At 42.1% G+C, this 27,078-nt stretch overlaps 1 protein-coding gene across 6 annotated transcripts in view; it reads right to left on the minus strand.

Moving 5' to 3' along the window:
• PRDM10 (PR/SET domain 10) overlaps window positions 1–27,078 on the minus strand; it is a 73,312-nt gene that overhangs the window by 32,194 nt on the left and 14,040 nt on the right. For 3 of the 6 annotated variants that reach the window (XM_044997188.1, XM_044997193.1, XM_044997191.1), the window contains exons 2-12: window positions 24,756–24,945; window positions 22,218–22,382; window positions 20,193–20,252; window positions 16,744–16,863; window positions 14,785–15,004; window positions 13,942–14,183; window positions 12,498–12,701; window positions 9,988–10,060; window positions 8,921–9,038; window positions 7,671–7,800; window positions 1,491–1,721 (exon numbers count right to left, since the gene is read on the minus strand). In XM_044997188.1, coding sequence (XP_044853123.1) covers window positions 1,491–1,721; window positions 7,671–7,800; window positions 8,921–9,038; window positions 9,988–10,060; window positions 12,498–12,701; window positions 13,942–14,183; window positions 14,785–15,004; window positions 16,744–16,863; window positions 20,193–20,252; window positions 22,218–22,382; window positions 24,756–24,848 — 1,656 coding nt within the window. In that variant the 5' untranslated portion in view covers window positions 24,849–24,945. The remainder of the gene's footprint in view (window positions 1–1,490; window positions 1,722–7,670; window positions 7,801–8,920; window positions 9,039–9,987; window positions 10,061–12,497; window positions 12,702–13,941; window positions 14,184–14,784; window positions 15,005–16,743; window positions 16,864–20,192; window positions 20,253–22,217; window positions 22,383–24,755; window positions 24,946–27,078) is intronic. The other 3 variants (XM_044997190.1, XM_044997192.1, XM_044997189.1) reach the window with 2 other exon arrangements.

The raw sequence follows: 27,078 nt of genomic DNA on the forward strand, positions 1-27,078 counted from the left end.
TCAGATCTTTTTAAATCCAGTAATTAAAGAAATCCAATGAAACCACCGCTCCCCATCACACCCACGATTGCCCCTTTTAGGACAGAAGTTGTACTATCTTATGCAAAATGAATCAAGACACACTGGGGAACTGGTCCAATGCTATTTAGTGTCAGAGCTTCAGCAGCTGGCTTCTTACTCAATAATAGTTTGACCACCACTGTCTGCTCCTACCAGCCATGTTCCCAGTGTTCTTGGGTTACAGCTGTCTGGAGGCCTTACCAGGGGCGGCACTATGGTTTTTGCCGCCCCAAGCATGGTCACACAGATTTGGCAGCGTTTCTGCGTACCCGCCGCCGAATTGCCACCCTCACAGCGACCAGCAGGCCACCCCCCGGCAGCTTGCCACCCCAGGCACACGCTTGCTGCGCTGGTGCCTGGAGCCGCCCCTGGCCTTACATAAACACACCATTACTAGTCTAGTGTTTTCAACAGAGAGGAAGATCAAAAGAAAGACCACTTCACAGAACAGTGACTCGTAGATGCCAAGCATTTAGTAAGTTTCATACTCATGCATTTTTAGTGTGACTCGGCCAAATTCTGCTCTTAGTTAAGTCACTGTATCTGTTAAGTAACACCATCAGTGCTGTCATATATACATTGGTGTACACTGAGCGTAAAATCTGGCTCAGTGTCCTCCATAAGAATCATTCATTGTCTCCTTTTTTAATCCTCTCTCTCTTTCTCTCATCCCCCAAAAATGAGGTCTCAACTTGTTTGCAGCTGTTTCCTTCTGTAATCAAAATTTTACACATGGAGGAGGGGAAAAAAGATTTTAGACTAAATAAACCGATCTCACAATTACATGGCTTGGAGGATTATTTGCCTGAATCATTTCCCTCCCACACAGGGTGGAAAAAGCAGCTCTCTCAGCTGCCACAAAGCACAGGTTCAAAGTGTTTGCTGTTGGTATGTAAAGTTCTCAGCACAGGCTTTTACCCTCATAAAGGGAGGAGGATTCCTACTCCAAGAAATAATTTTATCATTAAAAATCTTCATCTTCATCATCATAGGAATGAATGGACACAATGCCTCTTTGGCAATGACTTCTAAAGCCAACAGATCTGCAAGACAGGCAGATGGTGCTCTGAACAGGCCATTAATCCATGCCACAGCACCATGATTTGGCCGGCTGTCCAGAGCGCTCCTGCCTGCCAACTTGGATGGTCTATGTTTCTATGAAAGAATTATTGTGCTGGAATTGAACCAGCTCCAACTGGTGACCAAATCTCACTAGCATCTCATGGCACGCTAACTCTTTGTATTAGGTTTGTCTTCCTTTCTGAACGAGGGAGTTTTCTGAGCGTGAGATGCTGTGTTTGGGATTTGAAGACGGACACCACACTGGAGAAAAAGACCAGCTGCTGCCTGACTGGCCAACCAAGGCTTCCACTGGCTAAAGCAAAGTGAGAGGGCAGGAGAGGGCATGGGCCACCATCATCTTCACTTACCCGAATGCGCTTTGCTCGCCGCATGTCATCTGCTGTCATGGTGCTCTGCATAGGCACCGGGTTCTCATCATGTTGCTGCTGCTGGAGTTGCATTGGATGGCCTTCTGGCTGTTGATCCAGTGCCGACTGCGTCTCTGGTGGCACTGGGGTCTGCTCCTGCTGTTCCAGCCCATTCAGTGTGGCTTGTCCAGCCTCATCAAACTGCCCCTTGCTGGAAAAATTCAGCAAGTCCTGAAATCGCAAATCACACAGCCAGTGATTATTTCCCTCACCCAGCAAGAAAGGCTCTAATAATACTCAATTGGCAGGTGGTTGGATTTCTGCATATTGTAAAATGATCACACTCATTACACTGGCCTGTACTAGCCTTTTTCCTTTAAAATTTCCCATTGCTGACAGCAGTTCAGCTCCATCAGTGGTAGCAACATTGGGAGCAGTAATGTAGCTGGTGCTGCAGGTGGGAGCCCATGTTCTAACCACCATATTATCCAAGCCTGCTCATGACACAGGGGTTAAACCACAGGTGGCCTAGCAACATTAGAGCTCTACCATTGCTATCACCAAGGGAGATGAACCTGTTAGCCATAGTGGGAAATTTTAAGGGAAAATCCTAGTGTAGATGAGGCCTCAGGGGAAATACAGAGGGTCTCTCTCTTATGCAAGTTAATTGTCAAGTGAATTGAAATCTTATGATGTTTTCATGTTCAAAGTTTGCCCGATCCAGCAAACTAATAGGAGCGGTGAAGCTGGGAGTAAGACACTAGGACATAAAATTGTGCCCTGTTTATTTTCATATCTGACTCCCAGTCTCCACCTCTCTAGGCAGCAGCAAAACCAAACAGTGTGTTGAATTTACATTTGTTACACAGCAGAGCTGCTTTTCTGTTCTCTGAACCAGTTCAGAAGAGGAGAGGATGTTGGGAGTGAGAAGCAGAATGCCTCAAACCCCACATTCTCCTCCCTGACAAATTTCAATAAATATTCTGGGATGGAAGATTCCAATAGCTTAAGAAAAATAACTGATTGTTATATTAACTGCTTACAAAACAACTAGAGAAATTTGAGTAAGATGAAAGCCATGGAATGGGGAGCCAAGGGCATCTAAGCTCAAGGGGTGTCCTGGCAAAGCTCAGCAGTAGGGGGAGGAGAAAGAGAGCGCTGCAAGGAGGAATGCATCCAGTTACGAGCCCTGAATGCTCAGTCAGGGGAGACTTTTAATCTGAGGATCCAAGGTTCAAATCCTGGTTTGGTTGGTAAATTCCCACAAACTGCTGAACTTGATGAGGAATTCCTGGTTGAAGTTCTGCGCAGAAGGTCAGACTAGATAATGATGATAGTCCTTCTGACTTTAAAATCTATGAAAGGCTGGGTAAGGCCATTCACTTAAGCAGTGGATAACACACAGCACTGAGTTGAGTCAATGTGAGTCAGGAGGGCATCAGGTCTCTTTCACTGTGCTCCTCAGTGTAACGAGAACTCTCCAACCCTACCACAGATACAGTGGCTGCAGAGTTTGAGAGCCTCCTAAATGACATGCTGTGCTACACCATGTCCGTCCCTCCTCCCTAGCAGTGATGTACACAGTACGTTCCTCTGGCACTCAGAGTTGACATGGCGCAGTGTTCACAGGGTGCCTGTTGTAGAATGTAGTAGCATTTCTATCCTTTGGACCTACTTAACTATATTTATCTGTGGCCATATCACCTTGAGCCTTGTCTGCTAAGACAAGTAGGGTTGTGCCATTTATTCTAGTGCAAACCAGCAAATGACCCCTGCCCCATGCTGCAGAGGAAAGCAAAAAGCCCCCAGGATCTCTGCCAATCTGACCTAAGGGAAAATTCCTTCCTGACCCCAAATATTGTGATCAGTTAGACCTGGAGCATGTGGGCAAGGTCCACCAGCCAGACATCTGGGAAAGAATTCGCTGTAGTAACTCAGAACACTCCTTTTCTAGTGTCCCATGTCCAGCTGTTGCAGATATAGCAGAATCCCATTTATCCGATCTAATTGGAACCAGAGCCAGATCGGATCATCAAAAATTCAGATAATCTGGATAATGGGAAAGTGCAGGGCTGCCACAGGAGAGATTGCCCGCTTCTGGACCTGTCTGCGCTGGTTGTTCGGTTGATACGGAGAGCTGGATAATGGAGGGTCGGATAAACAGGGTTTTACTGTATGTGCCAATAGCGCTTGTGGATAGGCCGAATGCCATTGTAGGCAACCTCACTGTACCATTCCCTCCATAAATTTATCACACTCAGTCTGACAAAATTTAGGTTTTTTGCCCTCCCTCTCCCCTTTGAATGTTCTTCCAAAACTTCATTCCTCTGATGGTTAGAAACCTTTGCTTAATTTCAAACCTACTCTTGTTGATGGCCAGTTTATATCCATTTGTTCTTGTGCCAACGCAGACCATTAACTTAAATAACTACTTTCCCTCTCTGGTGTTTATCCCTCTGATGTATTTATAGAGAGCAATCGTGTCTCCCCTCAGCCTTCATTTTGTTAGGCTAAACAAGCCAAGTTCCTTAAGTCTTCTCCTGTAAGGCAGGTTCTCCACTTTTCTAATCATCTTCCAGTAGCCCTTCTCTGCACCTGTTCCAATTTGAATTAATCTTTCTTAAATGCAGGAGACCAGAATTGCACACAGTATTCCAGTCTCAACAGTGCCTTGTACAATGGTAATAACACTTCCCTGTCTCTAATGGAAAATACCTCGCCTCATGCATCCTAGGATTGCATTAGCCTTTTTTATGGTTACATCACATTGACATTGGTCTTTTTTCTCCTCTGCCGCTTCCAACTGGTAAATTCCCAGTTTACAGCAAAAATTCTTGTTGTTATTCCATAAATTCACAACCTTTCACTTTGACTTATTAAATTTCATCTCCACTAATAACCTCCAACCAGGCTGACAGTTCATCTTTCAGTATGACCCACTGTAGTCTCCCCTTTAACCAGTTCCTTACTAACCTTTCAGTTCTCATATTAATCCCCATCTTCTCCAATTTAACTAATAGTTTCCACTGTGGAACTGTACTAAATGCTTTACTGAAATCCAGGCAAAGTAGATCTGCATTTCCTTTGTCTAGAAAATCAGTTATCTTCTCAGAGAAAAAGATCAGATTGGTCTAGCACAATCTATCTTTCTAAAAGCTATGATGTACTTTATCCCAATTACCATTTACTGCTACCTTGAATTACTCTATCTTTCAAAATATGTTCTAAGATCTGGCACGCAACAGGGGTCAAACAAACAAGCCTATAGTTTCCCAGATCACATTTTTTTCCTTTCATAAATATAGATACTTTATTTGCAGTTCTCCAGTCATAGATTACAACCCCTGAGATTATGGAGTCATTAAGAATCATTACTATTGGGTTTGCAATTTCGTATGCCAGTTCCTTAAATATTCTTGGATGGAGATTATCAGGGACCTGGATTTGGTCCCACTAAATTGCTTGAGTGTGGCTTCCATTTCTGATGTGGTAGTTTCAACTCCCATATCCTTGCTTTCACTAGCCACCCTCCCACTACCCACAAGCGCCTCATTACCCTTATTAAAAACTGAGGCAAAGTATTCATTTAGGGGTGGGCCCATTCCTAGATTATCTTTAGTCTCTACCCTGTCCTCAATGCTCAGCTGTCCGCTTCTTCCTTCCTTGTTTTCGTTTTATTTATATGGCTAGAGAACCTTTTACTATTGGTTTTAAATTTCTTTTCAAGGTCCAACTGTGCCTGGCTTTTGGCAGGTCTCACTTTATCCTTACAGTTTCTTATCTCTAAGAGAGAGCTTTCCTTGCTGATCCACTCCTTCTTCCATTCCTTGTAGGCTTTCTGTTAAAAGCTCCTGCAACTTTGCCTTAAAGTAATTCCAAACCTCCTCCACATTCAGATTCTTGAGTTCTGCAGTCCACTCAACTTCCCTAATTCCCTTAATTTTTTAAAGTTTGCCCTTTTGAAATCAAGCACCCTATTCGCAGATCTGTTTTTGTTTATTTTTCCATTTAGTTTAAACTGAATTAATTCATGATCACTCGAACCCAGGTTCTATAACCAGTTCTCCTATGAGGTCTTACTACTTACTAATACTAACTATAAAATGGCATTACCTCTTGTTGGTTCAGTGACTATTTGGCAAAACAAATCTGTTGGCTGTCACATCCAGAATATCTATTAGTAGCATTTGTCCTCCACTGGGAAATGAGTCTCTCATAAGCACACAATACCCAGTAGCATTTGCTTCAATAAAAGTATTAAACAAGTCTCTAGCCATATCCAGTTCGGATCCTGGGGGTCTGTAGCAGACCTCCAAGCACTATCCCAGCAGAGCCTCTATTAACATTTTCCCCCAAAATGATTTTGACCCAAATAGATTCCATTTTATCCATTCCATCGCTTATTTCTTTACAGTCTACCTCATCATTAATATACAATGCTACTCCACCACTTTTACCTTTAGTTCTCTCTCTCCTGAACAGCACGTACCCTTTAATACCTGTATTCCAGTCATGACTATTATTTCACCATGTTTCTGTTATCTCTATAATGTCTAGTTTCACTTCCTGCACCAGTAGTTCTAGTTCCTTCATTTTGTTACCTAGGCTCCTTGCATTGGTGTACAGACATCTTTGTTGTTTCTACTTGGCCTCACTCAGATTTCTTGACAAATTAGGTACAGTCATTTTTCTGCCAGTATCGCTTATCTGACTGTTACAGTCAGTGGGAATGGCACCATCTTTCCTCTTGATGTCCATTCTCCTACTCGCTGTTGTTCTATTCTGCATTGCAGTATCCTCCTTTACTTGATTTTCTTCCCACTCAATACTGGAATCAGGCATGAGATTACAACTGTCTCTCCTGAATTCCTAGTTTAAAGCTTTTTTAATCAGTTGTGCCAGCCTCCACACTTTAAGTCCATTATTCTCCCTGATCAGGTGGAGTTCATCCCATGAGAACAGTCCTCTGTTCGAGAATGCCTCCCAGGGGACGAACATCCCAAACATCCCTCCTTATAGCACCACTGCCTGAACCATCTTAATCCTATCTCGCCTTTGCTCTCCTCCTCTAGGCACAGGTCGAATCCCACTACAGATCACCTGAGCCTCCACTCCTTTAAGCATCTTCTCCAGCCTGGCATAGTCTTCCTTAACACATCCCAGTGAGAATCTAGCAGTATCGTTTGTTCCCACATGGATGACAATCGGTGGATTCTTTCCTGCTTTCATTAGGATTCTCGGGTTCACATCCCATACCTTAGCTCCCTTCTGCTCTCTGGATCAGCTCTGGTGACATGCCTATCTGTTCTTCGTAGTTAGGGAGTCCCCAATTACATCGGGGTACGTGCCTTTTCCTAAGTGTTGCATTAAAAGATGCAATAGAGTCATTTGTATGCAACGTATGCAATCTTCCCTCTGAGTCTGTACTGAAACACTGCCCCAGCAACATGCCAAAGAGCAGATCATTGCTCCAGATGTTGGTTTTCATCTGAGACATAAAACAGAACCATTGATCACCTTTGACGCTTTTTGTAAAAAGAAGGGCATTAACTCTAGGCCTGATGTGCGCTAGAAAGAGTTTGCTGGCATAGCTATACCAGCAACACTCCCCTACATCCCAGGTGAGGTGCACCTTATCCTGGCAAAAGAGAGGGTTTTTTGCAGGGATAGCTTATATCAGTTCCCCCAAAGGAAATAAACTGTACCAGGAAAAGTTACGCTGGTATAACTGCATCTCAGGCTTTTGGCTGGTATAAAAATATTGTAAAGAATCACACCCCTAATCAACATTATTATATAGCAAGTTTCTAGTGTAGGCCTGGCCCTACTGTCCCAGCCAAATTCCACGGCTTACCTAAATCCCCCCTGCAGTTTCAACTGGACATGACCTTTTCCACAGTCCACCCTACACAGCTGTGCAATGCTGTCACTACTGTGGCATTGTTAAACAGCTGCCAGGTTCCATCCCATAGCTGTTTTCCAGTAAGGGCTGAATTGCGCTGGGATAAAAAGGGCTGTAGAAATGCAAGTTAGAAATAAATTACTGTGCTTTCCCCAGGCTGAGGTGCCACTGCCAGAACAATAAAAACTAGCGGCCACATTCTGCCCTCAGTAACACAGGCATAAATCAAGAGATTACATCGTAGATGACATTTTTCTCCACCGCTCCCCCAAATATACCTGAGTTCCTTCTTCACACTTTTCCCCATTTTCACTGGTTACTTCCAAGCGCATGAATTTCGGGGGGCGCCCTGGCCGTCTGCCTGGCCCAAACCTCCTCTTTCCTCGCCCGCGACCTCTGCCTCTTGCTCTGCAGAACATACAGTGCTCCGAGTTAGAGAAAGAGGACATGGATTTGGAGTCCACTCTTTTCCTGCACCTTTTCTAAGCAATCACCCCTAAACTACCCAGTCAGTTCAGTAATAATGGCCTCCAGTAAATTACAAAAAGTGAAAAAACCTTGAGAGCAAAAACCGGGTCTCTGGTTGGTGCACACTTCTATCACCTCCCAATGGAAATAAAACCCCATGCCAAACAAACATATGTCACTTGATGTGGGACTGTAGGGACAAGCAGTGGAGCTACTCGCTCTTATCAAATCCTCTACAGTGACAGCCAGTAGCAGCTCTCTAGGCATCCTGGAAAACATTAAAACCTGAAAGCATAACATCTGTCCCAAGAAAGACGCTTCTCTACTGATGTCAGACAGCAATCTGAGGGGTTCCATTTTTTATGTGGATGTTTTAGCACCCACTTACTTGCTAATGAGAGAGATGCAATCAAGTTCAGAAAAAATAAGAGATATCTTCCCTCTCTCCTGCTGACCTGCCGTCCATTTCTAGATTCAAACCGTTCGAGGTTTAAAATGTTTGTGGATACCTTTCTCGCTTGTAATTTTTGGACATTTCTGTACTTTCGATTTCTGGCCCAATAGGGAGCTGATGCACCAGAACTGTCATCAGAAAGTTGGTTCTCTTGAGATTTCTAGCCCAATTCTGAAGACTCAAGAGGTCAGAGTAAATTTGATAAGCATCCAAATGGCTAAAATCCTGGCCCTGTTGAGGTTAACGGCAAAACTTTCACTGACTTTAATAGGACAGGATTGTACCCCGACTTCCCACATAACAAGTGCCCTTCTTTCAAATCACTTCTTATACAAAGCCACCTATGCCAATCGCTTCCCCAGTGATATCTCCCTACATTCTTTTGCCTGAACCATTGTCCCGTGTTTGTCTGAGTGGGTCTGTAAACTCCTGGGTTCAGAGGCCCTTTCTTCTACTAGTTCTGTAAAACATCCTGTACATCTACCATGCTATATAATTAATAATAAAGCCAGACCTTTTCAGATTCACCTATCACTAGTGCTATCAATAGACAGGATATAAAGTGCTGGGAGTTGGGAAATTCAGTTTCTGCAAAATCATAAATACCTGCTAAAGAAGTCCAGCTTCTCATCATGGGAGTTGAGGTGTTGTTGGAGCTGTTCTGAGCTCATGAAGCGACGATTACATTCATAACATGGCCAGTTCTTCTCTTGGTCTCGGAGAACTATATTAAGTTGGAAGTATCAATGACAGCATCTCAGTCATCAACAATTAAATGTCCCAAGTTTTCTCCAAGTCCTTTTGTCTCTAAAGTAGTCTCTGTGGGCCACATTTCCATACTGAAGACTGTGCCTTGCAGTCCCTCTACTGTATAGCTCTAAGTGGCTTGCAAGCTTCTCCCTTAGCACCCCTGATCTATAGGCTGACATCAGCTGATTGCACAAAAAGGCAGAGGGTAGTGAATGGGATTGAAGAACGTTTATATTGAAGGTCAGAGAGAGATTAAATATTTACACTGCCCTCCTAACAAATTCCCTACATTAAGTTGCATTTCTAAACAACAGATAAGTCTTTCAAGTAAATAATTACAAAAATACAGTCCAACATACCCGGAAACTTAAGCTTGGCTTATCGGACCAGCAAAAATCAATTCCTTTGTATATGTGGTTAAACCTCCTTGAGACTCTGAAGCAGTTATTTAAGACAGGAGGCTGCCTAGTGAGGATGTTCTCCTTAGTATGGGTTAGGTTTTATTGTATTTTACACTGTCCAACAAAACTTCCGAGAAAAACAACTGCAACACAGATATATCATACTGGATCTTACCATTGGTACTTCAAGTACAGGACTCCACCGCCATCAGTGACCTGACACTTCAGAGAAAAGCAACCCCCACTCTTGCAGCCCCCAGTAATATACCCCTATACATGGGGGGAAATTTCTTGCCCACCCTCTGGTAATAATCTGAAGCTTTTAAGCATGAGGCTGAATTATCCTGATTTTAGCGTTATAACAGCAAATGGAGGGCGCCATATTGGAGCTCCGGCATAGGCAAGATTCCTATTTGAATTTTTGCCTGAAGAATTGGGTCCATTATAATGAATCATAAAGTTAGTCACCTCTTTTTAAAACAACAGCCACAGAGAAGGAGGAAAGAGAAAAGACCAAACTACCTTTCCTTTCCTCCTCGGATATATCATGGATCTTCTGGTTCACAAACTCTGCATAGGAGGCTGCATACCACACCTGAAGCAGACACACAAGGCAAAAAGGCATCTTCTTAGATGAACCCCGAAGTGAGGGGAATTCATTGGAGGCTTTCTTAAGCATTGCATTTAGTCCTCTCATCTGACCCAACAACTTGTATTGCTCCTCTCACCCTCGATAAAGCCTGCTGAGTTCATTGTGCCCCCGCTGAGGAATAAAGCAGCATTGCTCGCAAAGTGTGTCCATTTGATTTTCGGGTACCGTTTCCTAATATGAATCTTCATCTCACACATGGTAACCACTACTTGGAAAGGAAATGAGATTAATCTCACTAGACTTGACTATATGATCTTAAAAGATGGAATACATGTTTAGCAGGGATTCTTCCAGACGAGATGGTCGTTTTTCTCTTTACAGACAATATGCAGCGAGGCATGCAGAGATTCGTTTCAAAATGTGTCTAAGGTAATAGTGGATTGGAGCATTATGCTCCTGCTTCCTACAGAAAAACCTGGACTCCCTGTAATTTAGAGAACAGGGACTTAAGAAACCTAATGAAGAGGGAAGAGCAGTAAGCAAGACAGAAAATTGCTACAGCTTGGATAAGGATTTCAGTAGAGGCAGGGTCAAGGTTAGGATTCTGGTACTGTTTCAGAGGTTACCAACCCATCTCATTAAAAAGACTGAACTTACAAATGGTTTGTTTGGCTGAGCCTTAAACAGGATTTTAGGCTATGTCTACACTGGAGAGCTTACAGCGGCACAGCTGTGCCACTGTAAGATCTCTCGTGTAGCTGCTCTATGCCGAAAGGAGAGCGCTCTCCCATCAACATAATTAATCCACCTCCAATGAGCAACGGTAGCTATGATGGTGGGAGAAGGTCTCCTGCCGACATAGTGCTGTCCATACCAGCACTTATGTTGGTGTAACTTATGTCTCTCGGGGGGTGGGGGTGGGGGAGTTATTCACACCCCAGAGTGACATAAATTCTGCAACATAAGCTGTAGTGTAGACAAAACCTTTAGAGTGAAAGACATGGGACACGTTTGTGTATTTCACTTCTGGGAGGACGGAGTACATTTGTATAGCAGAAGCCAAGCCTAAATGATGCTCCTGTTGGAGTCATTAGCAGGTATTTGTTATTTCCCAGGCACCTCGCTGAGAGGACAAATATTTCTGGAAAAGGGAAACTAACAGCTCATTAACAACAAAGGTCCATGAGTCTGTCAAGCAATGTAAGCTTCTGTTTTAATGACCCTCCTGGCTCCATTCTTACACACAACTTACTGTTTCATGAATGCCTAATCCACGAAAGGAAAATATACTATGGAGATGTTTTAACTTTCTGTTATCAGCCTGATTTTTGCCACCAAATGGCACTGCTAATACATGAAACAAGATTAAGGGCTCGTCAAGACGCAGATTTGCGCTGGTTTATCCACAGTGTGATTTCAATTTGGTTTAGTTAAACGGGAACAAAAGGCCATATTGACACTCTAAACTGATATGAACCAGGCTTAAATTGATTCAGCTTAAAATGATTTAGAACAGATTTAAGATAAAACAAAAAAATGTCACTCTAACTTCAAAATAAGTGTCTCTCTACACAGGGTTTTGGTCTGATTTCACTACTTGGGTATAAAACAGATTTATGTTAAGCTACTGAAACTTCTGTGTGTAGACAAGGTGAGAGAGAGAGAAGGAGGACACACACAACAGCAAGAAAATTCCTGACAGCAGCAATCAGCCTTCTAATTAGCTCTCAAAATGGATGTTTGAAATTAGAGCAACCTCTCCCAACCATCCCGCACTAAGCTCAATTTAATTAAAATGTTTTCAGTCTGGGACAAAAAGTAACTTCATCATGTTCTTAACCAGAAACCTAAAAATTATATTCTGTGTGCGGAGTATAAGTTTCAAAAGTCACAGGAAAGTTGAGTGAAGCAACAGACCTTATCAGTTTACGGAGCACTAGTACACCAGCAGCCAATGATATTCATGTGCGGGTGGGACTAACGGGAAGAGGAAAACAGAGCATAACACTGCTGCAGTACTAGTTAGGTTATAATCAGTGGAGTACAAGTCAAGATGGCTGCTAGGAGTACACTACGAGAGAGAGAGATCGTTTGCATACATTTATTTTGAGCTTCCTCACTTAGGATCTGATCCAAAACCCACTGAAATCAATGAAAGTCTTTCTCCTGACTTCACTGGGCTGTGGATCAGGCCCCCATCTGCTCTAGCAAGCTAAAAAGGTTAAGCAATTGCTCAGACTATTTTAGAGCAATAAATGCTAATGTTTAAGGCTTTGCCTACACTAAAGTTACAACCACGTCCAGAGATAACAGGGTTTCAATTTATAGCATAGGTGGGATCTTTACTGAGTTGGGTATTTGGGATATTTTCTACAATTCAATTTACCTTCTTTCCCACTATAAAGGAGAATCATGATGGGTGAGCACTGCAGTCTCTTACCTTCAGTTCCTGTTTGGGCTCCACATTCTTAATTGTTGTATAATAAATATGGTGGCCATACTGGTATGCCACCAGGTTCTGCTCCAAGTGGTTCTGGGCTGGACGCACAAACATCATCCAGTTACAAAGCGCCTCACTGGACAGCTCAAACCACAGATCCTCTTGTAAATCCCTGTCTTTTCTGTCACCCTTCTCAAGAGACACCTGAGGCAAAAAACAAAATGCACAGGGTAGTCAAATTTCACAGTGGTTACATACTGCAAAGGAACCTGAGCCTTTAAAAATCTGTTCTGACAACTACAGCTTCTCCATGGGGAAGGTAATGCAACCAGAGCTGAGATTTTCACTTTGCCCACAGGACTCTGGCAACAGATGGAACCTAGGAAGGGGCTTAAAAATAGACACAGATGGGATCTATGATTGTAAGGAACAGGCAGAGACAGTGGACCCTCCCTCAGATGGTGAGTGAAAGAAATATATTCATTCATCTATACCTGATGTACCTCTGCAAATGGGCCATGGAAACTGGAGATGGCAAAGACCTAATGCAGGGATCGGCAACCTTTGGCATGCGGCCCATCAGGGAAATCTGCTGGCAGGCCGGGACGGTTTGTTTACCTGCAGTGTCCGCAGGTTCGGCCGATCGCTGCTCCCACTGGCCGTGGTTCATTGTTCCAGGTCAATGAGGGCTGCGGGAAGCGGCGTGGGTTGAGGGATGTCCCGCAACCCTCACTGGCCTGGAATGGTGAACCGCGGCAAGTGGGAGCTGCTATCGGCCGAACCTGCGGCCGAACCTGCGGATTTCCCTGACGGGCCGTGTGCCAAAGGTTGCCGATCCCTGACCCAATGTATTAGGTTATATGGACTAGTGGTCGTCAGTCTGTGCCTCTACAGCTTCTCAAAGCTCTTTGTGGCCTCACCTCCACTGAATACAGGAGTACTCCCTGCAGGCAAATCAGTGAGCAAACAGATCAGAGCCATTCAAATCCCTCCTCTTTCATCCAAACGGATTTGAAAAAGGGAGAAAATCCCCCTTCCGTCTAGAAGTCAGGGGAGGAAGAGGCAGAAAGAAGAAATTCTGCCAAGTGAAGTCACAGCATGCCACAACACAATGGCTGCAAAATGTCCTGAGATGGAGTTGCAACGTTTGTGCTGACACTCTGCTTTAGTCTACTAACAGTGAATCACAGCACTCAGTGTCATGAGACAGATATATCACAGCACAATAGTATCAGGATGTGCACCTTGACTCTTTTGTGGCTCCCTGCAACTACCTTGGATGACTAAGTAGCTCTCTGGCTGTACCAGATTGATAACAGTTGCATTGCAGTAAAATGAAGGTGTCGAGAGATCACCTCTGATAAAATCACAACAGATTCTAGGGCATGAAAAACAAGTAGGTGTAAGGTTTCTCTCACTCACACACACACACTCAGAGTGTTACCTTTAAATGAATGTAGCAGTCTTTCAGTTCCGTTTGTCTGACCAGCGGACCCTCCACGGGGCCAAACTGTGTGCGTTTGGGAATGCGTCTTTTGGAGAACACTCCCCCCAGGAACCTGTCTATATAGAGCACCAGGGGGAGGCTGGCTCTTGCTCTGGTCAGCACTGGCCGGTTTGGGATTGGGTGCAAAGGTCCATGTTTCGGACACACTGAGGGATGTGCGTTATTACACTCTTCACACCCTGCAACACAGTCAGAGAGGAAATGAATAATGGACATGAATTCCCATGCACTGGCATAAAGAAAGGCCCTTACACACAAGATATGATCTCCCTTTAACCGCCTCTGACCTGAATATTTGCCAGAAATTGCTGCAGGTACCAAGGCACTCAAGCCAATGGTCTGTTTATGCTTTAAGAAGGCTGTCATCTTAAAATGAAACACAGAAGAGAAGCCTCCCGTTTTACTTATAATCAAACAGTGCACTCACTCCTTGAAAGCATCTCAGAGGCCCCAGCTAATGGAGAATGCAGCTGCCCACCATCAAAGTCAGATAAAGGCTGGTGTGAGTATATATGCTTCTAGTTATGCGACCCCCAAGCATGCTCAAATAAATTTGTTAGTCTCTAAGGTGCCACAAGTACTCCTGCTCTTCTTGCGGATACAGACTAACACGGCTGCTACTCTGAAACCTATGCTTCTAGGTGCAATCCAAGGTGTTGGCTATGATCTCTAAAGCCCTGCATGGTCTTTGACTCTACTTACCAAGTGGTTGACAAAAAAAACAACCAACCAGGGTAGGGGGAAGAGGGCAATAAACTAAATGCTTCCTCTTACGCTTACACAGATCATGGGGGTCAAAGGGTCGAGGTGGATCTGGGTCCCATTCATCCAAGTCGGTGTCCTCCCCGTCTTCGTCTTCATCTTCATCATCCTCGTCGTCGTCATCATCTTCCTCTTTCGTTTCCATCCTCCCCATTGGGTTCTGCAGAGGTGCTAAAGGATCAGAACCATCCACTGCCTCCATAGGAGGTAATACCTGGTTATGCACTGGTAATGATGCCTGAGGAAAGAATTCACAACACAAAGTTAGATGGCTCTCCTACCCAGAGGGGATCAGAGCTCACAATGAGATCATCACCTCTATCACAAAGGCAAGAAAATAAGATTATTGCTAATCTACTCTTCACCTCTTTGTTTCCTTTGGTAACCAAATAGAGAATGAGGGAGAATGAAATCATGAGTATATCATCGCTGAGGCTATGTGCCCTGTAATGCTTTAATGTTCATAGTACTGTGAACCCTGCCAGGTAGGCGCTTTGTGAAAATATCTACCCAACCCCATAAAATAGTGACACATCAGGAGGATGCACCAAATGAGAGGAATTTTGAATCTTCAGAGGATTTTAGCAACTAAACAAATCCCACTCCCTATCCGTGCTTGAAGAAAGTACCTTGAGTCTATTTTAATTTATAAAATGCAATTATTCAATGCTCTGACATATGATCTTCTCCCTCCTACCATGAAAGCAAATGAAAACAACCCCTTACATACACAGAGGCAGAGTTCACATTCTCTCTCTCACACACACACTTTCTCACGCGCGCGCATGCAAACACACACACACAGGCAGAATTCAATAAGGCAGTAGATAATTAAGATCTAAAACCCTATAAATGTAAGACAACAAGGCTGATTCTTAATAGCTAACGGGTGTTTCGTTTTAGCTCTGATTTCAATGAAGATTTTCTTTCTCCTCATCCACACAAAAAGCAGAGGTAAATTCTACATAATGTACAAACAACAGAGTCCTGTGGCATCTTATAGACTAACAGACGTATTGGACCATGAGCTTTCGTGGGTGAATACCTACTTTGTCGGATGCAACGAAAGCTCATGCTCCAATACGTCTGTTAGTCTATAAGGTGCCACAGGACTCTTTGCTGCTTTTACAGATCCAGACTAACACGGCTACCCCTCTGATACTTGACAATGTACAAAAATATCCAAGCTCCAAAACAGGTCTTTCAGAATGAGAACAAGAAAGATTATATATTGTAAAACCTGTCCTAACAGACTACCAAAAACAGACCAACCGACACTGGTCACATATAATGAAAGGGATTATTGAATTTGATACTCAAAGCCTTGGGAGAACACTTTAAAGCAGGGGTTCTCAAACTTCATTGCACCGCAACCCACTTCTGACAACAAAAATTACTTCCTGCCCACAGGAAGTGGGAATGAAGCCTGAGGCTGCCCCCAAGTCCCACTGTCCCAGGTGGGGGGTGAGGGAGGCAAAGTCTGAGTTCCACCGCTCCAGGCAGGGGGGCGAAAGCTGAAGCTCAAGGGCTTCAGTCCCAGGCAGGGGACCTGAAATCTGAGTCCTGCCACCCAGGGCCGAAGCCCTCAGGCTTTGGCTTCGGCCCTGGGCAGTGGGGCTCAGGCTTCTTCCCCGGGTCCCAGCAAGTTCAAGCCAGCCCTGGTAACTCCATTCAAAGGGAGTCCCAGCCCACTTTGAGGACCCGACCCACAGTTTGAGAACTGCTGCTTTAAAGTGATTGCTTCAGATAGAACAGTCCCCAGAGCATGTTTCACTATACATTAAACAAATATCCCCCACCCCCTCAAAAAAGCCTCACATTGCATGATAAGATGGTGGAATGGTGTAGAAACCTTCACTAAAACTTTTTTTTGCATCACTTCTTGCATCACTCAGACATATTTAACCATCTGTTTCCATGGAGCAGTGAAATCAGAGTACCTTTACATTTAAAAGAAAAGGGGTCCTGGCAACTTACTCTGTCTGCTTGTGGACCCTGCTCCAGAGCCATTTGCTGTGGGGATTCGGCAACGTTGCCGAGCACGGAGAGGTTGGTGGAATTCATGCTCTGAGCAGCAGCAGGCAAGAGCACAGTTACCTAAAATCATAGGCACTCATTTTAGCACTGCAGCATTTCTATCAGTCACTTACACATGAGCAGTGCCCTGCATACAAAGCTTCTTGGAGCTCTTCACAAGATGAAAAAAAATGCAGCGTTCTTAAGGTGTTTTTGGTAGAGATGATGGGCCTGAACCAAGCACCTGGATCCAAGCATTCCTGAATTTAAGGGAAAGGGTTTTGAATCCAGGTCTGAATTTTGCAGCTTTGGAATATTCCATCTCTGGCTTTCATCTTTAATTTAAGGTTCTTTCCAGTCTGGGATTAAAACCATGCTAGCTGCAAGTGTGTTTAAATGCCCTTTAGCTAGCTGGTTCTTCCTACAACTAATACACTGGGGACTTTGTTTTTTCTTTTGTTCTTCCCACATACACACTTTTTCCTCCCTTTTCCTTTCCCTTGCAACAAAGACTATAGATCCCTAATTTCTTCTCTGTTTCTTTTCCTTTAACAAACTAAGGGACAATGCATTAAAGAAACTAGTAATAATGAGATTAAATTGAGAGATGAAGCACTCAAAACTCGGGATTCCAAAAGTTAGCATTATCTACTGCCCTCCTTAGTTGGTTACGCGGCACATGCAGTATTTTTCTATTCTTGTTCTCCTTGTTATAATAACACACATCTTAATTTACAATATTATTGAGTGTATTAATTTACCTCTCCCAGAGAACAATTCAGATGTGTAAGACTGCTGAATTAATATTGCAGGAATGACCTTTCCTGACTTTTGAGTGCTGCTTTCTACTTATCTATGCAGGTATTTTACATGGTGTTCATCACTGTGCTGTCTGAACTTTCACCTTTCTTAATCTTTAACACTGCACTGGCGCTAGTATTGCATATAATTATATAAGCAGTCTTTCAACTGAGACACAAACCCTTGTCCATCTACAGAGAGGCCTTGAGAGAACTAAATGATGATCAAAAACCAGAACAAAAGGTGTGCAGCCAAGAATGGAGAGGGAGAAAGTCCCTCTTATAGATATATATATGGAGGTGGTATATGTTTTCTAATTCTAGTTCTGCTCTAAAAGAGATAATATTAGAACAGTCCAGGCTTCACTATGGACTAGAGTGGGCACAATAGAATGGATGCATTGGCCAGTATATTAGAGAGCTGTAAATTAGTGCAATTCCCCAAAAGGTTGCAAAGTATTCTCTCAGGGAACAGACCAAAAAAACCCCCAAAACTCCAAAATACATGGAAACTCAAGTTCCTAGTTCCTTTGAGTTTGTTGTTGTTTTAATTGGTCTAATTTATAAAATTGCTTTCCCATTAGGGCTGCAGAGAACAGTGTGAAAATGACCAGGATGCAGCCAAGAAGACAGCTGAAATTAACGGTCTGGTATTGACATTTCCTTATGCCAAATGGCAATGCAATAGGCATCATTATTCAGTGGCATGCCTCCAGACCTGCCAGCAACAAGGAGTTCACACAAAGCTTGTGTCTGTGCATATATCATATTAGCACCTCCATATATATCACACTTCAAACACATTGTTACGCTCATCTCCATTACGCGCATTGTAAGGAATCAACATTACTTTAAAAAAAACTCTTGGAATGGCCCTTTCATATCGAGTTCTTTTGAAAGACAGGAGGAGCCTTCTTTATCATTGTAACTGCTATGATTAGTTCAGATTTCACACAGGAAATGTGTATGTATAACACCCGCAGAAGCAGCAGCTGCTCTAATAATATGATAACAGTTCATAAACAAATGGAAGTCCTAGCCTGGGAAAATGATGATATTAAAAGATGTTGGTGTAGGGGCAGGACCTTGGTGAGAGGGTTGGGGATATAGAAATAAAGTGCTTGGTCCCCACGTGGCATATCCTGTCATTATCAGGAGATACCGTATGTGTGGGGATGGGAGCCAGTATCCTTGCTGTGTTTAAGTGTATAACTTGCATTGTGTACATAAGGTTTCTGGATTTAAGTTTGACCATACATTTATAGCTAAAAGCCTGCTGAAAAAACACAGATTATGCAGACGATAATAAGGGTGGAGGTTGTTTGTTATTTTTAAATGTGAAGCCAATCTAATAAAAAATGCCAGAATGGCAACTATGGACTGCAATCCTCTATCCACAGAATAGGTGGAGCACAGACAACAGCACTGTAAGCTTCCTCCACATTCTACCCATGTGCCTCAACCCTGATTTGGAGGGTCTCCTTCTAGCAATGAGAAAGGACCTTGTTCTTTGTCTCTGTTCATTCCTTCGAGTCTCTGCTGTGACTGTCAACAAGGTTGCAGGATAGAATCAATTGTAGTGGTACCTTTTATACTATGGAACTGATTGAGATCTACCATCTCACTTCATATAGGTCACTAAACAGCTATCAAATGGTAATGATTTTTAAATATCTTATTACCATTTCCTTGAACTATCCAATCCTTGGATACATATTAGATAAAATGAAAAACAATCCTTCCCCACCCACCCAGAAAAAAAATAATCTTGCATCATCCAGCCTTCACAACCACAGTCCTCAATTTCATGCTGCTCCTAGTCAATTTCAAACTGGTGAGCACATCAAGCAGAAAGCCTGGAATACACATATCAGACATGGACCAAGTAATTTAACTATTTAGCCTTTACAATTACTTTCCTAAGAAATACCTGAGAAATGTTTGGCAAATTAAGAACTGGATCCATAGTCCACTGATATCAGCAGAAAGACTCCATTGACTTCAGTGGTCTTTGGATCAGATCCTGTCTGAGGAAATCTAGAAGCCCAGCTGGCTACCTGTGACTAAACTAAAAACCAAAAGAAGTAACAAAACAAAACAAAAAAATCACACAGCTCTATTCTCCCATTTAAAGGGATACTGGTGAGGGATTTTTCACAGGGCCGCCCAGAGCGGGGGGGCAAGTGGGGCCCCCACGAGATTATAGTATTCTATAATACTGCAACTTTTTTTTTATGGAAGGGGCCCCCAAAATTGCTTTGCCCCAGGTCCTCTGAATCCTCTGGGCGGCCCTGATTTTTCATAATATTAAGGAGGAAAAAAAATCAGAGTAGTAGCACTATAACCCCTTTAAAGCTTAAAATTGAATTCTGCTACAATTTTTCTACTCATTTATACACACATTGGTCAAGATAGCACAGGCTTGTTATTGTAAGGTTGGTTGCGCATGATCACCAAGAAGCTGGTACTGAATGACTGAAAGAGAACACAATTTGTTTTGGACATAAGTACCATAGTCAAAAACACAATCCACAACAGTGCCCCTTTGCATTCCCTGAGAGTTCCTTCACTGTGTAACTCAGGATCCAGTAGAAAAAAAGGGCTTCTCACCTGCTGTGTTGTGGCATCCTGCTGGACATAAGCCACTTGGGACGGGTCTGTAAACAGAGACTAAACAAAGCGAAAAAGGGTTATCAATCAGGCCTCACTTTACTACCAAATCACACAAGGAGAATTACTCTCCTGCTAAGAAGCAACCTATGTACGAATTATTTATTTTATTGAAGTCTAAAGTGTATATTACGGTGGCAGCTGTATTCAATTTATACCAGTAACCCTATCTATGTAGAAACTAAACGGAAACTAGTGGCCTCCATATAGACTAGTGGGAGCTCCATAAAAGGATAATAATTTTACATTAATATAGCACCTTTCATTCAGATACCCAACAGGTGTTTACAGACTTAACTGATCATATACATGGAATAATATTTGTCTCCGTTGCTAAAGGGTAACAACCTCTAGGATGAAATCCAACAGCTGTTTAACAGTACACACAGGAACACTACAGAACAATTTAGGGCAAGAATTTAGACATATTGGATTCAATTGAAATTACAGGGGGATTTAGAGAGGTAAAATGTTTACCCAAAATGGAGTAAAGAAGAAGTAAAGAAGTTGGAGATGGAAGACTGTTAGACTACTAAATCCATCATTCTGCAAGTGTGGGAGCTAGCCCCTTAAAAGAAGATGTATCAAACAGCTCCTATATTTAAACAATCTTTAATGGCTACACGTGGTCAGGAAGTTGGGTTTTAATCTCATTTGAGAAACGACACCTCCAGCATTGTTTTGGTAACTAGAAGGAGTGCCACCCAGTGAACCACGATCACCACTTCTCACAGCATCTGGAAAGAGAAAACCCTAGGAAAACTAAGGACTGACCTAGGTCAACTCTGCTTGGCTTCCGAGATTTAAAAATATCACCCCTTGAAGGGGTCTGGCTGCACGATGAATAAACACAGTACGGTAAAAACTCAATCCGTGCTTTATAATGCAGTGTGCTCAAATGTACGTTAGTGTCCTGTTTACACACTACAGCATCTTTTGAACAATAAGACTAAGTCTGAGGGCCTTCTGAGGTACGTGATTAGTAACTTTCTAGGCGATTTCTATTCGTGAGCCATCTCCTCTCACAATACCTCAGTCCTTCACCACTTTGTTCTCAAACTGGATGGGACTCGAAGATTGCTGGCAGCCTATGCACCATATTATGAGAAACTCTGTATATACTAGCTCAGTCTCGTATGACATAGGTGGGAAATGGGGCAAAAGGCAACTCTGGTGTTGCCCCATATACCAAATACAGTTCCTTTACAATGTTAATCTGAATGCTGCCATATCAGCAAAGGGATTAAATGCTCTTGACAAGGTCTCTCTCCCTTTAAATATACACATGACTATATACATATATATATGCACACATGGAGATATAGATACCACATATATATCACATAAAATATATGCTATCAGAAACAGCACTTATTAGATATGTATTTAATCTAATAATTATGCAGGCCAAAAATCAGGCCTCTCAAATCAAATTTTTTGCCTAGATAAGGATTACCGGGTTAGAGCCAATGCTTTCAGATCCTATGACAAAAAGTGCTATACAAATGCAGAATCTATTATTATTATTAATTACTAGAACTGTGCTGTGCAAAATAAGGAGACTGTTTCCAAGAAAAGCATGGATTAAGCAGCACCTCTTCCCACTCCTAAGTATTCACAGCCTACAGCTTTTAGCATTTTATGGACTATAGTGCAGGCGGAATTTCTACAGTGATTACAAACACCTTTGATTTAATTACCGTCCAGTCTAACTGAAGTGAAATAGCCAGTACTTCATGGTTAATAGCCCCAGCATCCCTTGATTACCACATATGCAGAGTTGATTGGAATGAACAGTACATACTCCCTCTTCACCAATGGTTAGAGAGAGGTGGCTATGCACAGCTGATGGCCATTATACAAATCACACAACTTTGCAGGTAGCTGGCTTTAATCCTGAATTAAATTATTACTTTGTACAGCCCACAGGGGGCAGGAAGGGGACAGATGTGGAACTACACGTGCCTGCGTAGCCTCCACAGGATGGATGTAAACCAACGTGTGCTCCGAGGTGTCCACTGAGGTGTAAGAGGTGCCATCTGCTGTGTAGACCACCTGCTGCGGGGGACGGTCCTGATCATCACTGTACACAATTTGTGCCACTGTTCCACCTTCAGGAACAAAGTGCACCTGGAGAAGAAATGAAGATGATATCCTTAAATAAATGTCTCTGTGAAAGTGTCCACAAACACACTCATAATAGCCATATTCATCATGTACAGACCTCCTGAGTCCATTCTACATTGCCAGTTGTTATGGACATAACACAAAAATCATTGTATAATTTGGACTGAGAAGCCTAATCTAAATGCCAGTGAGGTAGAAACCTGGGCATAAAAATCACTACATTCTTTTCCTTTTTACTCTACATTTTAACTAGCGACATAAATATTTATACACAGCCATTCCTAACATTTAGTTCTTGGATCATTCTTCTCCCTTCTGCTTTTTGCAAAAAGAAGTCCATATGATATAGGACAAGCCTTGTTAATTGTTTATATACTTTTTCAATTTATTTTAATACAATTTTGTGGATTTATATTATTTCATTCTTTCAGTTTTGTATTTGGATAGTAATTATTTAGTTCTTATTTGAACAGCTAAAATAGTTCATTAACTTACTGATTCTGCTGCAAGTGATACTACTATATCTGTAATGTTGGAATGAGATATGTGGGATTGTTTCCCTGTAACATGTACATGCATAAAGCTATTTGAATGGAAAAAAATATAATTGCAAAAATTATTTGACAGCTCCTAAAGCTGCTAATGGGATACAGAGACTGCACCTCCAGGCCAGCAGTTCATATCTAGCCAGGTAGTGACTGGAAATTGTTGTCCACGGTGGCCTATCTGAAATGAGTTGTTCTCAATCTTGTTGCCAGTAGGCAAGTGTTCTGTTCTTGACAACTTTGAGCTGAAGTGCTCAGCATTTTTGAAAACTGGGCCATTTATTTAGATACCTAAATATGGAATCAGGAACCTAACTTTAGGTAGCCATTTACAAAGTATCTTAGCCAGAGTATATGCAGATACTGCACTTTCACAGAGTTTGAAATAAAATTCATATTATTTTATGAAAACTTGTTATAAAATAATTGATTTTGTTTGGTCTTTTGGGATATTTTTTCTAAGAAAAAACATAAGCATCTTAGTTTAGGCACTAAATGTAGACCTTGAAAATAAAATGACATTTAAAAACTAATAATGATGAGAATAATATATAGCATGCTTACAGTGCCTTTCGTTCCCAGGATGCTGTGAAAATACTAATGAATCCTCACAACACCCCTTTGCAGTAGCCAGAGGAAGTAAGCATTGTTATTCCCATTTTACAGCAGGAGGAGCTGAGGTACAGACAAATGCAGTTTCTTGCAAAGTCCAGAGAGCAAGTTATTGGGACGGCCAGGATTTCAAGGCCTTACTCACAATCCTATGCAAATTCAGCTAAACAAAAATTGAATAATTGTTTTTAATGGGTATTTTAAATCATTCCTCTGCACTGCTGAGACCCTGAGCAAGTATCTTACTAATATTTGAGAAGTAAACATGCAACTGATTTTGAAACTAATGTGAAACTAATGAAACTTAGTTTTGCTGTCCAAACTGAGTGGAAAGAGTGAAACAGAAGCAATGTAAAGTAAACAAGATTTTTATAAATCTAAGGCCCAATAATAACCACAGTTTAAAAAAAATTCTGTATATATGATATTACTCTTGACAGTGATGCTTTGAACTGATCCACATTGGTGCTAGAAAATTAAAGAAAAACGGATGTGTGATGTGACTTTCTGTTATGCTTACAATGAAAAAATGGCAGTAGGAATCTACTACATATGTATTATGGTCTTGTCTTAGTCATGTGACTAATCCTACTGACATCAGTTGGACTAATTCAATGAATCCTTACACATAAAAGAAGGATTTGGCTGTAGTGGTCACTGGAAATTACGTATTTCCTTTTGGCATCACCTCCTCCTGCACTACCACAAAACTTTAACCAGAGGACCGATTAGAAAGAAAGAAGTTGTGGTACTTTCCCAAGCTTCCACCCATGCTTCCAAGCCCAGCTATGTCCATTTCTGATGCCACTACCAGCAGATTGTGCAAAGCTTCTTATTATTGTTGTCCCCCGGCGCTGTGTGCTTATACTAGCAGTGAAATTGTGCACAATGTTGACATTTAAATGGCCATTGGTAGGCTCCAGAGATCACACCCCTCAAAATGAATAGGGATAGTCAATATCTCTCAGAGCTATTGTTTCAGACTGTATGCAAACTCAGACAGAGTTCACAGCATTGGTTTACGCTCAGTTCAATTGCTCAAGCTTTACTTTGCAAACTTAGTGGCTAGGGATCGATTTCTTCTCAAGCTTAGCTTCTGGAGCACAAGATGGCAGGCTCCGGAAAAAAAGTACGAGCTTGTTGACTTGCTGCAAGCAAGCCCAACTCAATCCCTGACACTAAGAAATAATTAGAGAAATTTCTAGGAGCCACTAGTCACCTGAGCAGTATTCTGTTCCTGCTCAGCAGATTCAGACCACACCTGTGGACTTTCCTCTTTCGAGTCCATCTCGTCCCTGCTGTGGTGCTCCATGGTGATAGCTAATTACTGGAGCAGAGCTTGGCTGAATAGATTCATCTGTTCGCTATGTCTCTACTCACACGAGACAAGGTGATCTTCTGTAACATGGCTATAATGAGAGAAAAGAGACCCAAGATATTAAATAGCCGAGTACATTGCAATCAATTTCAATTGTAACAGAAAGGCAGCTGAAAGGTGTTACTAACTACCACATGCAGGGATGTGCTTCTATGACAGAAGTCTTAATTTTATGAACATCTTTTTTCTCATTTCTCTTTCCCAAATCCTGCTGTACAGTATTTTCTATCTACAGTAGATGAGGAAACAGGCCAACAACTACAAATGGCAGAGCTCCTTAGGAGGCCTGGGAGAAACAGATACTCATGGAGCAACCCTCCCATCTTGCAGCACTGAATGTGATAATTATTGCAGAGCAGAGAGAAGAGTTATAAAGATCCATTTCCCTTCCCTCAAGGTCATCACGTTACAGTGATCATCCATCAGCTTAGGGTTAGACTGGATTCCTTTTGAAGCCCATCACTGCTGCGCCCGCACTGGTCAGAAAGGGTTTGTTTCTTCCTGGCAACAAGATGTTCCGTCTACAACTGTCTCAGCCTCTAATGGCCTAGGGATCAAGAGACAGTAATGGGAATTGAACCTCAGTCTTTCACAAAAATAATCATTATGTTCAGAGGCAGCCACTGTTTTCTCAATGTATTTGTTTAATTTTTAGTGCAACATTAAACCGATCCTGAGTTTAGAGGCAACTTTCTGTGTGCAGCTGGCATTTCAAATACAGTACTATTAAACTAGACATTTTTTTAAACAGAGAGAGAAGAACAATGAAGCTTAAATTCTAATCGATGTGAGCCTGGAAATCTTGACAAATTGGTTCCATGCTAGGTTTTATTCACCCCTTGCGATTTTATCTGAGCCTCTCAAGCTGCCATTGGGAATCTCAGAAGTGTAATTTACAGCTCTGCTGATTGGTTTAGTCAGTCATTCTGCACCTTCCCAGTCCTTCGTCTCCAATGTCATATTAAATCATAGACTTAGGAATTAGCATGAGGCTGAGCCCATTTGATTTTTCAGCAAGTCCAATTAACTCTATTATATACTGACTGTCTAGTTGGGCTGATCTGATGCCAGCATCTGCCTGTGCACCAGGAAGAAAGCAGAAGGTCCCTCATTGATGCTATCATTGATTTACATTTTAAAGGCAAATTATTATAGTCATAATTTAGTCCCATAAATTCTGGCATTCGGTTTGTCACTGACAAGCTAGTAAAAGGGGGGGAAAAGCAGGCATTTTCTGCCTTCTGTTAATCTCACGAACAATCAAGGAGCCTTGCAGGACCTGAGCACATATATCCTACACAGGCCTTCCCTAGAATGCACAAAGCAATAATTCAGGAAAGCTTTACTATAACGTCATCCCGTGGAGTGATGGAAAAATTAACACTATCTCCACACTGAAAAACAACAAACGGAGGCAAGAGGTTTTTGTGCTTTATTAGACAGAATGTCATGCTATCATCACTGGTAACAGCCTCCCACTGACTCTCTCATGCTAAGAAACACATTGCATGCATATGTTGCTCAACCCAAAGGTTGATGGAAAAAAGTAGGATATGTCATATGACATCATATACACTCATGCTGTTAGACTCCGGGGAAAAGAAAACAGAAATGTTACATTCACGAGTGATGGTATATATACACCCCACATAGTACTCAATCTTAAAATCAGGGGAAAGAGCCGAAGAAGTAAGAAAAAATGCAATGCCATATCAATGAGTGACGCTTGAGCCAGAGATCTTACTAGTAAGAAAAAACCACTATTAGCTGCACTGAACAATGGTCAGGGCTGAGAATCATCTAACACTGCTGTCCGAGAGGCTATATTATAAGGTGCTAAAGAAAGGATTGACTATAATAAATAATAATACATAGTATTTTGACCTTCTATAGCATCTTTCATCCAAACACCTCAAAGTGCTTTGTAATGTAGGTAAGTATTATTATAAGACTTTCTTCTTATTCTTATCAAATCCTTTCTGTCACTTTAACTGAAATAATTCACTGATTTTGTTAGCCATATGATCACCAGGGTGTATATAATGGATTGTGTAGCGCATAATAATAATCAATATTAATAACAAAGTCTGAACAAGACAGCATTTAGCTGTATTTATCATAATATCATAACAATCTTTCTTGCGTTCCTTTTCTATTAATTTAT

The sequence above is a fragment of the Mauremys mutica genome, chromosome 22 (genome assembly GCF_020497125.1).
Source record: "Mauremys mutica isolate MM-2020 ecotype Southern chromosome 22, ASM2049712v1, whole genome shotgun sequence".
Taxonomy (NCBI): Eukaryota; Metazoa; Chordata; order Testudines; family Geoemydidae; genus Mauremys; species Mauremys mutica.